The 15353-nt window shown below is 42.0% G+C and overlaps 1 protein-coding gene across 17 annotated transcripts in view; it reads right to left on the bottom strand.

Annotated features, from left to right (window-relative positions):
* Window positions 1-8037: 8037 nt before the first annotated feature.
* Window positions 8038-15353, bottom strand: part of LOC145325765 (dymeclin) — a 78206-nt gene continuing 70890 nt past the window's right edge. For 2 of the 17 annotated variants that reach the window (XM_080168722.1, XM_080168714.1), the window contains 5 exons: window positions 12667-12782; window positions 10560-10598; window positions 10138-10227; window positions 9981-10052; window positions 8038-9588 (listed from right to left, as the gene is read on the bottom strand). In XM_080168722.1, coding sequence (XP_080024848.1) covers window positions 10022-10052; window positions 10138-10227; window positions 10560-10598; window positions 12667-12782 — 276 coding nt within the window. In that variant the 3' untranslated portion in view covers window positions 8038-9588; window positions 9981-10021. Of the gene's footprint in view, window positions 9702-9980; window positions 10053-10137; window positions 10228-10559; window positions 10599-12666; window positions 12783-15353 lie in introns of all 17 variants that reach the window. The other 15 variants (XR_013881583.1, XR_013881584.1, XR_013881578.1 and 12 more) reach the window with 15 other exon arrangements.

The following is a 15353-nucleotide window of genomic DNA, read 5'->3' as shown; positions in this document are numbered from 1 at the left end:
TGCAAGAAATAGCAGGATCCGAACCAGTGGCGCTAGCAGGACGGGACATTCCCTGCCGCCGATAGGCTGAAACATGCCACATAGCTGCAAGCTGCGAGCTAACATACGGGTGTAGTGCACCAGAACAGAGAAAAACTACGTCAACCCCGAGTATCCTGAGAAGCTACAACGCAGCCACCCATCTAGAAAACAGATATTATATCACATTTGCAGGGATTACCACCCTAGTGTGATGGCCAAACAATAGATTTATGAGCAAAGCTTGGCAAACAAATTGTTGTGTTGTGATAAATCTAAGAATAGAACAGGCTTGGATTACTGTGTATTGTGATAACAGCTAAAAATAGAACAGAGTTGGTCAACAAATCTGTTATGCAATTGTGATAAGGACAAAAATAAAAGCTAGATGTAATATAATCAAAACAATCTCAAGCCCACAGCACAACAACAATACACCCCTTATTCCAAGGGAAGGGGAGGGGCCCCTCTCCATTGAAGGCAAATACAATCAGGGTGATATAACAGATAAGCCCAAGATTAAGAAGCAAAGGCCCTATTACACCAGCACACAGTTACCCCCCTCCCTCACAGGGGGAACGGACGGAGTTACCCCCGTCCCCTCACGCGCTTCCCCCCTTCCTACCCACACTAGACTAAGTCCGTCTGTAGTGTGGAGCTAGCGATCGGATACACAGAGCGCCATTCACGGGTAGCGCAACAGAGTGCGGAAAATATCATAAATCCAACGGACGAAGCGGACCAATGAGAGAGCGAGCTGAGGGGTGAGAGCGCGTTTTCCCCGTGTGCGCGGATTTGACGGCGCGAACGCGCGTTACAAGGACAGAAGATTCCACGCACACACACACACACACACCCTCACACCAGAGCGGAGCTACTCCATAGCATTTAACAGGGGTATTTTTAGCAAATAAAGAATTGCAAGTTTCTTTCCTCCTAGCTCTAGTGTGATAAGGGAAAACCCAATCAGTTCCTGACAGCAGTTCAGACCCTCAACATCTATCTACCTCAACACCTAACTATTGATAAGTACAGCTAAGTTATATCTTTGCAACTAAAACTCCCAACCTAGTGATACAAACAGTGTTGGCTGTTAGGCTAGGAAGCCTCAAGTGACAACCCATTCATTGTAGTACTGTATAACTTTGTGCCCGCCGTTTCACCGTTGACCCAATGGACCAGCATCAAGTCCCAGGAGGTGACCAAGCCCCAGGATGGCTCCAGGATGACCCTCAGCCGGCCCCAGCCGAGTACCGCAAGCTGATGCTGAGCAATCTGCCGGAGTTTAGAGGGCCGCCCAAGCAATCCTGGTCGGCACATATCCGCCGACTTGAGATGTCATGGGCGGCTTACCGCGTGCCACCTCATGATTCCCTCAACCGCCGCAACGCCCTACTACTGTCATTGGTAGGGCAAGCGGCGGAAATGGCGTCCCATCTGTTTGGCGAGGCAGGCCAAGCCTTGACCTACGAACAGGTCAAGACCGAGTGTGAATTGCTATTTCGCCCTGCTTTTGAATCCCAAACGCTTAAACAAGCGTTTAGGGATTACAAGCAACACTCGACAGAACCTATACAAGCGTACATATCAACTAAGTGCGCCTTGTATAGGGACGCCTACAACCATGAGGATCTTGAGTTGTTGGTGGACGAATTAAATCGTGGAATTCGTAACGCCAATGTAAAACGCCTCATGATGAACCATGAAATTGCGAGTGTACCTGAGTACACTCGCAAGGCCATGTTCACCGTGACCATGGTTACTAAGCAGCTGAAGGAAGGTGTGTGCTTAGTGGACTCGACCGACGGGCTGACTGGATCTGCCTGCATCCAGTTGCCCCAATATGACGAGTCGGAGCCAATGGAGATTGGCTCCTTGGCTCCGGGTCTCCACCAGATGGGGAAGGTCGCTCCAGATGACAAGGTTCCAGGCCGCTGCTACCGCTGCCAGGGGAGAGGCCACCGAGCTCGAGACTGTCCAACGCCTGTGGAAGTTAGCCTAGAGGAGAGGCGCACCCAGCCACGCCGTGACCGTTCTGCCAAGTGTGAGCGTTGCCACTATGACGGTCACACGGCGGCCGATTGTAGAGCTGACTGGGCCCAGGTAGCCGGCCGCAGGCGCACCGCCGACAAGGGTGCCCCTCCAGGGAAGCCCAGCAGAGTGGCCCATATGGAAGGGAGCGCGCCCCCAGCACCACCACCGCAAGCAGCCGCCCCCAGAGCTGCGGACCGAGCCGATGGGATGCCGCAGTTCGGGACTGTCCCAGCTAGGATCAACGTACTGGGCGGCGCGGCTGAACCCAACCGGGTTGGCCTAGGCTTCAGTCTTAACCATCTGGGGCCAGAGCTGGTACAGCCCAACAACATAGCCGAGCCAGAGGTGCTGAGGCCCCAGCCTTTCAGCCTCAACATGATGGAACCTGCCCGACTGAGCCTACCCAGCAAGAGTGGAGGGGCGCTGCCCAGCGTCCCTGAGACGGTGTATGGGGAGGCCCTGGCAGCCGCTGAACGAGAGAGGCAGGAGGTGCTAGCCAGCACCTCTGCATCGATGTATGGGACGCCACCCGGCGTCGCCACCTGGGATGATGGGGGGGTGCTATCCAGCGCCTCCCACCTGGTGCCTGGGGCGACAACCGTCGCCGCCACCGAGATACCTGGATCCTGGAACGAGCCAGCCTCCAACCTGATGTCTGGGGCGACAACCGTCGCCGCCACCGAGAGACCTGAGTCCTGGAACGAGCCAGCGGTCCCAGAGGAAGGGGTGACACCCGTCACCCCCAGCCAGCCAGCGCCACCAGTCTGCAGGGAGAGTCCAGCTACATGCCATCCAGAGCCCTCTACCAGCCAAGGGAACCCAGCTGCTCACCATCAGGATAAGTTGAATTTGTTAAATGTGTTGTATCCAAAACATTGTAAACACCCAGCCTTGTCTGTGCCCCCTGCACCTGAGGCTGGGGAGATTGAAATTTGGGAAAATAAGGACTTGCCTGTGCCACATGCACCTGAGTTCCTAGGGCAGGGGAGGGCATTGAGTAAGGGCGAGCCTGTGCCACATGCACTTCAGCCCCATGCCACTGGGCATGCCTTGGACCAGGGAAGGGAGCACTTAGGGCTAGGGGAGCCGACACCCAGGCAAGTGCCAGTCGCTTGCCAGTCTGTCATTGGGGAGGGTATCGGGGTGCCTCGGCCGCATATAGATAACGCTCAATGGAAATTTGTATCTAGCCAGGAGCAGCCCAGCCGTGTCCAGCCCCAAGAAGCAGCCGTGACCAGAGCCGGAGATCCCCAGCCGCGTGTACGAGGAAGATGGTTACCTGGAAGCCTCTCCCATTGGTGGATGGTCCTGTGGGGCCTCCTGCTGGCAGCCGTGTGGCCTACAACCAGCTACGTCCTGGTGGGGTGGGACTGTGCCAACCCCACCCATGTCACGTCTTACAATAAAGAAAAGATGTGTGACACGGAGCCCCTACACCAGGAGGTGCCCCTGGGCCATGACATACACGTCCTGCAGCAAGTCAAGGTGAGGGAAACCACTGGGTTCAGCTGTCAGCTCACCGTGTCCCAGTGGACATTCAGGTGTGGGGTATGGGGTCACCTCAAGGTGACCTCGGTCCCCACCCTCATGAGGCCAACCAAGATAGACCCAGAAGCGTGCCGAGACCTGGCCAGGAACCGAGTATACACGTTGCCAGGCAAGACCCAGCCACTGACGTTCCAGCTGAACCACCCCCTGTTCTTCACCATCGACATGGTGGGCGCCCTCGTCAACAGCCCCGAGGGGGTGGGTTGCGAGGGGGAGGACGTCCACTTTGAGGGCCAGCTCTACCGCAATGAATTGGTGCTCCAGGAGCGGCGGCTGCTGGTCAAGGAGGAGACCTATGTGGTGGAGGATGGACGGGTGGAGTCCCAGTCTGACCACCTGACCCTCGAGTGTCCCCATTCTGAGCTGTCCTGTATCACTGGGGAAGCAACCTACGTGTGGGACCACCTGGGAAGAGATTGCCCCTTGAGGCTGATCCGCAGCCTCCAGCCCAGCCTGGTGAGGGATGCATATCTGGTTGACCATCAGGCCCAGTTTTTCATCAACATGACCAACCCCACCTCAATTGTGAACTGCGACTTCGAGGCCCATGCCACCAACCATCCAGCGTTGTTCGTGGCAGCTGACCCAGCCGCGGCTGCGCTGCCCAGAGTGTCGGCCAGGGATGTTGACGTTCCCCTTCAAGCACAGATCCATGCAGGTTATATTGGGTTTACCCTGGAAACGCGCATGAGAAGCACTGCAGCAGAAGAAGTAGCGGCCAACTGCTGGAAGCTCCAACAACTAGATCCGGCCCACCCGGTGCGTGTCCAGGGGAGCACGTTCTCGGTACTGAGGGGAGACATCCTGCTGCAGCTGACCTGCCAAAGGCACAAGTATGTTGTCCGCGAACACAAGGAGTGTTGGGACAAAGTGCCAGTGGAGCCCACAGGTTTTGTAGACGCTGTGACACGGGTATACAGTGAGCACGCCACCAAGATTCCCTGTTCCTCCACTTACCCCCTGACTGTGCACGCGGAGGAAGGCTGGATAGAGTTAACCCCTGCTCCCAAGAAGAGGCCACCCCCGCTGGATACGCCTAAGCAGTTGTTGACAGAACCCTTAGATGACTTCAGTTCAGGTGGTTTGTATTCGCAGGCTGAGTTGAACGACTGGCAACAACTGCTGGCGTTCCCAGCATACAAGAGTGCCATGCTGACCGGCCTATCCTATGGCTCCTGCGTTCAGCAAGGCAGCTGTTCGGCCACAGGAGACCATGGGATAGTGTCCTACAACATTGACCGACTGGCGGAGGAAGGAGAGGCAGCCCTGGATGTCTGGGCAGGATTTAGACAAGCCATCCACGAGTGGGGAGATGGCGCCGCCATACTGTGCTTGCTGTTGCTGATCCTCAAACTGCTGGGGGACCTAACCATCATTTCTCTGGCAGCAGCACAAGGAGGAGTCCGGGCAGCCCTGAATGCGATATCACAAGTGTTCCTGTACCATCCAGCTTTATATAGGAAAGCGCTGGCTAGAGCCAGGCTCAACCATGCCAAGTCCCGGGACTTTTCAGTGGACTGGGATGCCATTCCCATCGGCAGGGAAGCAGCCGAGGAAATGGTGTCTATGAAATCAACTGACAGCGGGCATGACCGCCCAGGTAGGCCAGGACCGCCCTCTGGCAGACCCCGCGGCCCCTCAGGAGGACAGGCCGCTGCTCAGACAATCAACCTGGCAGCCAGTGCCCCAGCCGCTGCCAACAACAACCCGCAGGCCCCACTGCTGACCGTTCCAGCAACAACTGTGCCACCAGCAAACCTGATACCTGCCGGCGCTGACCAACGTATCCAACCCAAGTCAGCCTCTGCCTTCTATCCCACATTGGGAGCCCATCAACCCTAAGAAGATACTCACCACTAGGATTCCATTGAATCATTATCGTTTGTATATATTTTAGCCCTAAGGAGCGGGCCGAAGGCCTCAACCACTGTCGGAAGTCTGATAGGGAAACCACCTCCCAGCCTTCCGAGGGGAGAGTTGTGGTATTCGGCAACCGTGAGCCATGTCTATGGCACCCCTGATCTGGGGTTCGGTGGAGGGTCAATGGCCCTCCCCCGAGTCCTGGGGAAGGGGTCTAGTGACCCCCTCCCTACGCTTAGAATTAATGATTTGAATCTGTCATGTTTATTATGGTTAACTGTATTCTTAATTCTCCCCCACCCTTTCCAGGGATGGGGGAATCATTATTGCCCAAACTGACCATTGTATATGTATTATTTATGCTTTCATGTTATGATTATTTATTCCTATCCATGTAATTATTGTTTGTTGTATATAACTGCAGTATCTCTTAACCCTTCAATAAAGTGACAACTGAAAATAGATGTTGATCATTATCTAGTGAAAGCTAGAGAAGCGTAGCTTCTCTATAGTAAGGTGTCCACGTCTGTCACACTGCCGTAATCTAATTGAACTCCGGTGTCTGCCATTTATCCTCGGCGGATACCACATATGCTCTTTTACTGTTTACTGTATTTACACAATTTTGCAACAAATATATTCAATTTCGTTTAGACTTAGAAATTAATGTTTTGCTTACTAAAACTCCTTAAGAGTTATTGTTCATTTGTTCTTCCATCGGATTTTAGAGCTTCGCATTTGTGGATATTGTCATCCTTGTTAAGAAAAAACTTGCCCAGTTCAGTTGTTTCATGTTGACTATTTGCAAGCTAGTGCAAAACTAAAGTACCGGGGTTCACCACTTAAACTGAACAACCACCACTACTACTTTCCAGGAAGGGAGGGGACAATGGGCTGTTTATTACAGTCCCCAAAGTTTTATAATAACGGTTTCTTATGCGTTGGCTTAGAAACTTTGGGGCCTTTTATAGATTTTTGATTGGTTGATTCATTTAGTTGAGTGTCTTAATGTTTCCACCACTGCTCTAATTGTAATCTGCAGACGTGGTATTTTGTGTATCATCATTGGGGTTTTACATAAACTTATCGGCCATTGCCTTATCCCTTTTATAACCCTGCTTATCTGGATGAAAGTGTGTTAGCCTTGCTAAACTTGATTTTTTATAGGAGAGATCAGATTAATAATTAAAGGGTTGAGCGAAGCTTTTCTGTAATTAGGGCCGGGTCGGTCCGTATGTTTGTCAAAAACGGTTAGCTCTTTTCGTTAATGTAGGCATGCTAGAATTGTCCTATACATTTCAAACTTTACATGATGATTCCTATAATAGTTAGGTACGGTTAAGAAAGCGTAGCATCTTGATAATACTCAATGGAAAGTCCTAAAGTATTTTTGCATGATAAAATTATCCTATTAATTTGATTACTTGGATGATTTCTATTACAACAAAGTACAATGTTGTAAGCTAGGCATCTCTCAGGGGTATCTATTCTAACAATCAATTCTACAAATAATCACGAAACCTTTTAAAGTAAGGTGGAAGTCTATTTTGTGGGCTTTCATGTAATTGAAGAGGGGTGGGTAAGAAGGGGAGGAAAAGGGGGTTGTGGGGAAATTTTTCTTTAGAATTGTTTGTCAGAATACCATTTCTCGTATTCATTCGAATCCGGTGGATATAGGAACCAGTTCTCATCCATACGAAAAAAACTATGTCTAGCATCGTATTATATCCAGCTTTCTACGAATATAAAAATGTACAATTATAAGATTAAAACCAGTTTTTTAGCCCCGAGGTGCCATGCCGAAGATGTATCCAGTTTTATAACAAAATTTCATGTAATTTTGCTTATTAAGTGATAATGTTCGTTTGTCCTTCAGAGCTTCGCTTTTATGGATGTTTTCATCCTTGTTAATAGATATTTTGAGTTGGGTAAAATGTTTTTTTTTAAGTAGAAGGGGGTAAACAACAAATTAGCCACCCCCCCCCCCCAACACTTGGACGTCAATGTCAAAAAGTAAAATTGTTAGCCTTGGTAAACTTGAATTTATATTTGGTAAATCCCAGGAATAAGGTATAACCAACAAGGGAAATAAATCTAAAATAATATTTGGGGGGAAAATGGAGAGGTCGTCAATTTTTCGATGTGTTGCCCCCCAACGACAGCTGAAAATCACGTACAGGTTCCGTGATTTTTCCCCGAATTAATTTCGTTATTGGTAGAAGCTGGGTAAATCCAAAATGGAATTTACAGATTTATGATACATATGTCTCACGAAATTTTCTGATTATTAAGTTTTGACATTCTACAAGTCTTCATGTTCGTGTGTTTTGCCGTCTGATTTCAGAGTCTCTCTAAAATCTAAAATCCGAAGGTAAAATAAACGAACAATAACATAATAATTAGAATATCATTTATTTAGTCTAAACAAAGCTATACATAAATTTGTCGTAAAATCATGCTAAGTTTGAAATCGATGGGACAATTATAACAAGTCTAAATTAACGAAAAGAGCTAAACGTTACGTACGTACCCACCCTAATCATATAAAATCTTCGCCTTTAAAAGGTAAAATCATAATCAGTTAAAATTTATTTTCATATACTGACAGCAATAAATAGCAATTAAAATTTTAAATAAAATGAACAAAACACAAAATAATTAAATCACAATTTTAAAAATATACAGCAAGCTGTGAATCAATAAGAGTTATTTATCTCATAATATTATAGACAGCTTTCCGCGGAGAGTAAAGTGAAAAATTTATTTTCAGAATGGCTCAGAACAGGTTCTAATCTATTGGATATTGATCGGATTTGAAGCCATACTGTAATAGTTTTTTTTACAGCATCTTATTACAGACAGATTTTCGCAGATATTAAAATTAAGAATTATGAAAATAAAACTGGTTTTCAATTTAGTATCCGAGGAAAATTGTCTGTAATACGGTGCTATACATGAATTTTAGTATGGTTGAGAACCGGTTCTAATCCAGCGGATATTAATCGGTTTCGAAACCAAACTGGAGAACTAATTTTTTGACACATAGATAATTAAAGATCAATAGAAAAAGACAAGAGAGCCAAGAGATCTTAAGGGATAAGACAATGGACGATAAATTGATGTACATCCCCAATAATAATAAACAAAATTACCCCCTTTCATATATAACTGTTGATTGAAAGGTTAAGACACTACTAAATAAAGATTTAATAAAGGTAAAATTTTGGTACCAGTATAATTTACAGTACAATGGGCCAATCCTCCCAAGAGAAAGCAAATTTATAAAATGGACGGATTGACAACAGACGAACAGACAGACAGACAATAAATACTGAAGCATTGCTTACAAGCCAAAATCACAATTACAAAATAAACTTTTATAAGGGCTCGGCAACAGCCTCTAAGCCTCAGAGAAATCAATCTTTAAAATTTAAAATCTTTTAAAATCAGTAGGAAGTCTTAACATGACCCATAAGGCAATTCCTCATTTTAAAACTTTTTGCATAGTATCCAAACGGGTTTAAATTTGAGGCTAAGACGCGGCTGCCGAGTCCTGCTTTTCATGATATGTACTTTTTTTTTAATTTACAATAATTTTAAAAAAAGCCTATAATAAGGTTGGGGGGGGGGGGGGGGAGTTTTGACACATTTGCGTAAACCTGGTGCCTAGGCTTTATCTTTGGACAGAGAGGATTGGTTATTAAAGATAAAATCATTCTTATGATGAATTTCACAAAGTTTTAAGATTTTTTGGATAGGCCTCAAGGTTCCGGAGCTACAGGCCTCCAGGTGGTCTCTGTACAGGTAAAAATGAAAAAAAAATAGTTGTTTTAAGAGTTAGAGGTCAGCTTATGAAACAAAATATGCATGTTTTTATGTGAATAACATTAAAAAAGATGTATATTTTGTTTTATAAGTTGACCTGTAACTTAATTTTTTTTTCATTTTTAACTGTAATATATAAGAATGATTTTATCTTTAATAACCTATCCTCTCAGTCCAAAGATAAAGCCTAGGCACCAGGTTTACGCAAATGTGTCGAAACTTCCCCCCCCCCCCCCTTGCTTTGAACTAAAAACCTAAATTAAACAAAACATTAAATTCTAAACACGAAATAAACTTATAAAACTAATTTTAACAAGACATTAAAAAAACAAGGACGACAATATCCATAAAAGTGAAGCTCTGAAAATAAACGGTAGAACAAACATAAACACCTGTAGAGTGTCAAAACTATATGACTATTGATTTAAAGATAAATAGGACTATTACAGTATGCAAAATGTTTTTAGTCAAAAAGAAAAATCAGCAGGTTTTAAATGAACGTAAGAACTTTCTGGTAAGGATTATAGAGTTGCCACGCCTTCTAAATCGTATCTGACTGTAACAGGAATCATCATTTAAAGTTTAAAGTCAATAGAACAATTCTAACATACCTAAATAAATCAAACGAGCCAACCCATACTTACGGACGTAAGGCCCTTATTATAGAAAAGCATTGCTTGAAAAAATGAAATAACCAAAGTGTATCACATATAAACAATTAAAAACAATAAAATATTCAAGTCTTCATTAAATTTTCATTCCAAAACCTAAAACAACAATCAAATATTAGTTTAATCAAACTTTCTTAAAGTAGTAAGACTTTTTTGCTTAAAAATGAACAAATTAACTCACATGAACCTAGTAGTAAGACCCCAGATGTAAGGTATAAAAAATTCCTCTGGTTCTTCTTCTTCAACATATTTAAACTTCAAATCTCCAAGCCTAAAGAAAATAATATTTGCTAGATTTAGAAAATTGTGGGGGTAAAAAATTTGAGGCAGAACTACCCATTTACTTATTTTATGAGGCGATAACACCTCCTACAACCCTCTACCGCATGCAGGAAACAGAACCCTAATTGCTCCAAGCCTGCTTGGTTCCATTTAACCCGACTTAGCCTAACCAAAAATGTGATCACAACTTGTTTTAAAGTTTCGTTTGTGGTCTATAGGCAATTTGATGGAAACTGCAGTACATATAATAATCGAAGAGCTGCAAAATGTAGAATCTAGATCTTAAATTAATTCAAAATGATAGTATAATAAAACACTTACGATTTTAGGCTTTCTCTTGGGAACTGCTTACAACCTTCCCTGAAAAATAGATACAAATAATTTAAAATATAAATCTAATGGTTGATAATTCTTTTCCATTATTAGGAATATCCAAGGGAGGATTGGGTAAAGGGGTGTTTAACCCCCCCCCCCCCAATAAAATCTAGAAAAAAAATTAGATTTAAAACCACCCCCCCCCCCCCTGCACCAAAAAACGGTAGAACTTCCACAATGATATTTCTTTTTTTAAAGCCAAAAGTTTCACAATCAAGCTTTAAAGCATAATGCCTTGACCATTCTATTTCTTCAGTATGACTTCGAAACCGATAAATATCCGCTGGATTAGAACTAGTTCTCAGCCATACTGAATAATCGTGTATAGCATTGTATACAGACTACTTTCACGGTTAAAATACCTCGGGACTAACAAAACTGGTTTTTATACTATCATTTTAATATCTGTGGAAATCTGTATATAATACAATGCGATGAATAACTATTTACAGTTAAAGAAACGTACTATTATTTGTACTATGAGGTGATAAAAAACAAATGCATAATTATGAATACCCACTCAACATTAATGTATATCTCTGATTTAGCAAGGATATAAAAGAAACAAAGGCCTAGAAACAGTATTTGCTAGGATAAAGGAAGATATAATGTAGGTATGTTGGAATTGTCCTATTGATTTCAAACAAGTACATAATGGTGATTTTTTGAAAAATTAGGTACGATTTAGAAATCGTGGGAACTATTTATTTGTTACCAGAAAACACGTTCTTATATTTAAAAAAATGCTGATTTTTAACCTTTTTTACAACAATTTTTGTAAAATATTATTATCCTATTCAACTGATTTTTAGAACTATGAATCATAGGACAACAAGGTAAAATATTTTAATCGAAGAATCTCTATAAAAATGTACGAATGTACTTATATACTAATTTTAGCATGTTTTACTTTTATTGGGCAGATACATAACATGGTATGATCGTTGCAAAATCAGAAAATACCAATACTTATCCTTCTTTCTCTTCATAATTTATTAAATTATGGTAAATCATATTTGTATTCATAATAATATTGTCATTCACCCATAATGTACATACAATAATTGGATGTTGTTAGAGATTATCGCATACCCTGTTTTTCCAAGCTATTATATCGATATCCCACCCAGGCCGCTTATGACTTTACACCATTCCAGGACCATGGAGGAATGTCTGAGGGGATCTTGGACAAAGTAGCTTCAGGACAAAGTAGCTTCAGGACAAAGAAGCCTCCTAAGGAAAGTAGCCTCCACTGTTAATAAAGGTCATGGCCGCAGCGCTCGGCCCCCTGGCCTACCTAGCCGCGGGCGCTCGGCCCCCTGGCCTACCTAGCCGCGGGCGCTCGGCCCACTAGCCTATAACCTATCCTAACCTAACCAAAAACTTGTAAAAACATTATAAAAACAATATAAAAAATCTATCAACCACTTTTTGCAAAATCCACGAAATTCTAAACCATCTATGTATTATCAGTTGATGATATTTTTCTTAAATAAATGTTCTGAGGCTAACATAGGTTAGGTTATAGGCTAGGGGGTCGAGCGCCCGCGGCTAGGCAGGCCAGGGGGCCGAGCACTGCGGCAATATTAGAGACTATTTTTCTTAGGAAGCTACTTTTCTTAAGTAAATGTCCTGAAGCTACGTTTTCCTGAAGATACTTTGTCCAAAGCTACTTTGTCTAAAGCTACTTTGTCTGAAGCTACTTTGTCCAAGATCCGTCTGAGGACTATATTGGCAACCTAAATTATTGACAAAATTCCTGTCACAATATCCACATATTCTAATTATCCATTTGACCCATAAACATATATAAATGTTTTATCTTGAGGCACAGCTACTCCATAATAATGTATGTCTATATTTTCATAAAATAAAAAATGACTAAAATTTCCTTATTCATTGACGAATTAAAAAAATATTTTCTAAATTTCACAAGGTCATGTCGGACTGAGATTCGAACCTATCACCTTCCCGACGACGAGCGGATAAGCCACGGTCGCAGGTACAAAGTGATGTATAGAGTAGCTTCGCTAATAGAAAAGAAATCAGTTACCTAACAGTTTCTTGAACTTCAGTGACGCTCATGGCGTATCCGCCCCTCCTCTCATTTTCTTGCTCCACTCTACTCGACATATACACTAGTACGGAGTGGATATTCTCTAATAAATCCTAAATAAGATTTAAATCTTTTAATTATTTTTTGTTGTACCAAAAAAAAGTTAAAATTAAATTCATTGGTCAATCTTCTTCACGAGAGTGCCATTAATTAGAGTGGCTTAAAATGTAACATCTGCCAAAACTCATCTTTTAATGAAAAATACAGAATACAATCAACTGTGCGCGATGCTTACCAATTTAAGATTGACTAAAAAATTCTGGGAATAGTCCCTTTCGTGGCAACGCTCCTTAAGGGGCGATTAATCGTATTTTTAAAATGGCTTTTTATAGGTTATTTTAGGTTAGGTTAGGTTATATTGGTTTAGGTGATTGCCCTACAGGGTTAGGCAATTGGCCCCGCAGGGTTAGAGCCTCCCGCAGAGTTTAGAAATAGGAGAAAAGCTACTGTGAAAAATACGAAGAATCGTCGCCCCTTAAGGTGAGTTGCCAGGAAAGGGACTATTCCCAAAAGTTCTTCTAATATCCGTGGGCTGGACATCTAAATTTCTACCTTTAAAGAATCAGGACTTATTATGAGAAGCTAAATTATACATTACAACTATATCGGTTCAGTGGTAAGCGAAATCCCTCAGTACCGACAAACAGACACACACACAGAACCTGTTACTTTTATATGAGGATGACCTATGTTGAATTTGTACTAGAAGGAAGTTTTATTGTTTTTGTATTTGAGAACTTATCCCTTTTGTACAACTTGTACTCATTGTAATCATTGTAATACTTGTACTCCTTGTACTACTTGTACTACTTGTACTACTTGTACTCCTTGTACTCCTTGTACTCCTTGTACTCCTTGTACTCCTTGTACTACTTGTACTACTTGTACTACTTGTACTACTTGTACTCATTGTATTACTTGTACTCATTGTACTACTTGTATAAAGTAAGATATGACTGCTCTCGCTTGATATTACATATACGGAAATGCATCAACAGATGTATCTATCTATTTTCACCATGGAGGGAACGGACATTGGATTGTAAATTACACTAGCACCCAAAGTTTTATTATCATCGTAGGCTCAAAACTTTTGTTTAACTCTAATTGGTTGTTTCCAAGCATTTTACAAATAATTCAAATAGGGATTGGTTAATTTTGTTTATCATCATTGGGGATATATATATCAATTTATCGCTCATTGTCTTATCCCTTAAGATACCTGAATTTTACTTTTTGTTTCTCATTGTATTGTATAGTTGTAAAGGTATAAATAGCGTCATTCGCCAGGGATCTAAAGGGATAAGACAATGACCTAAAAATTGATGTACATCCCCAATTATAATACACAAAATTATTCTAGTTTACAATTAGTGGTTGAAACGTTTAACCACTCAACTTAATAAAGCAACCAATCAAAATTCAATAATAGTCCTCAAAGTTTTTTTTAACAAAGGAATAAGTAATGGGGACTAGAGTTATAAACAGTCCAATGTCCCCTCCCTTCCTGGTCATTCTCAGGGATAATGGGCCAATATAATTATTAGTAGCGCAGCTACTCTAAAATTAGGTCATGTCTGTCTGTTTGTCCGACTGTCACAACTTAAACGAACTTATCTCATAAATGATATCAAATTATAATTTTTCCCAAAACGGTCAGACAGACGGACATATGGAATTATAGAGTAGCTTTGCAATAAAAAAACAACGCATTTTAATTAACCCATTATGCATGGTAGGTATTGTTGCACAATAAAGTGCACCCTACAAATAATGGATACCAGAAAAATAACACAGGAAATGGTGAAAGTTTGAACAAAATAAGTCAACAAATCTGCTAATCTATGATAATACAACCTCACCCCCATAGCACATACTTTCTTTAAGCACTAAACTATAAAAATCTAGTATAAGACTAGTTTTCATGAAAACTTAGGCCTTTTTGACATGAAAAAAGATAACTATAACTAAAGTTAGTTTTTTTGCTAATTTACTTAGACAGACAGACGGACACTCGAATGAATCATTGAATCACAAAGTAATTAATAAAAGATATCGTATACTTCTATCTTTTATAGCAGATTAGAAAGTCACATTTCCCTCATAAAAACTCTACCACAACGTTATGAATAGACAGACGGACAAAGTTAATCATACAATTGAAGCTCATTGCATTGGTAGTTAGATGCATCACAAAAACATTCCGACTGCTATCTTGATTAGCATTTGAGAAAATAAGTATCAAGTACATATACATCATATAAAGATTTAAGAGGGAGGGACTTGTCTATTTACAAAATACAGGATTCTTCCAATAAATCTAGACCAATGTCAAACAAGTTTTATTAGCATTAAACCAGGCATAAAGAATACAATCATTTAAATGCAGGGATTTATCTTAAGGGATAAGACAATGCACAATAAATTGATGTACATCTTATATGATGATATACAAATTAACTAGGGAATAAAATTGTTTTAAAGCAGGGATCTTAAGGGATAAGACAATGGATGATAAATTGATGTACAATTCTAATAATTATAATTTGCTAGTTTGAACCAATCAATCAAATTTCAATATATATTCTTTGGTATAATTCACATTCTAATTTCTCCTCTCTCCT

Source organism: Acartia tonsa, chromosome 8, assembly GCF_053477335.1.
Source record: "Acartia tonsa isolate MP-2025a chromosome 8, ASM5347733v1, whole genome shotgun sequence".
NCBI lineage: Eukaryota > Metazoa > Arthropoda > Copepoda > Calanoida > Acartiidae > Acartia > Acartia tonsa.
The sequence above is the reverse complement of the archived record's forward strand: the minus strand, read 5'-3'. Positions and strand labels throughout refer to the sequence as shown.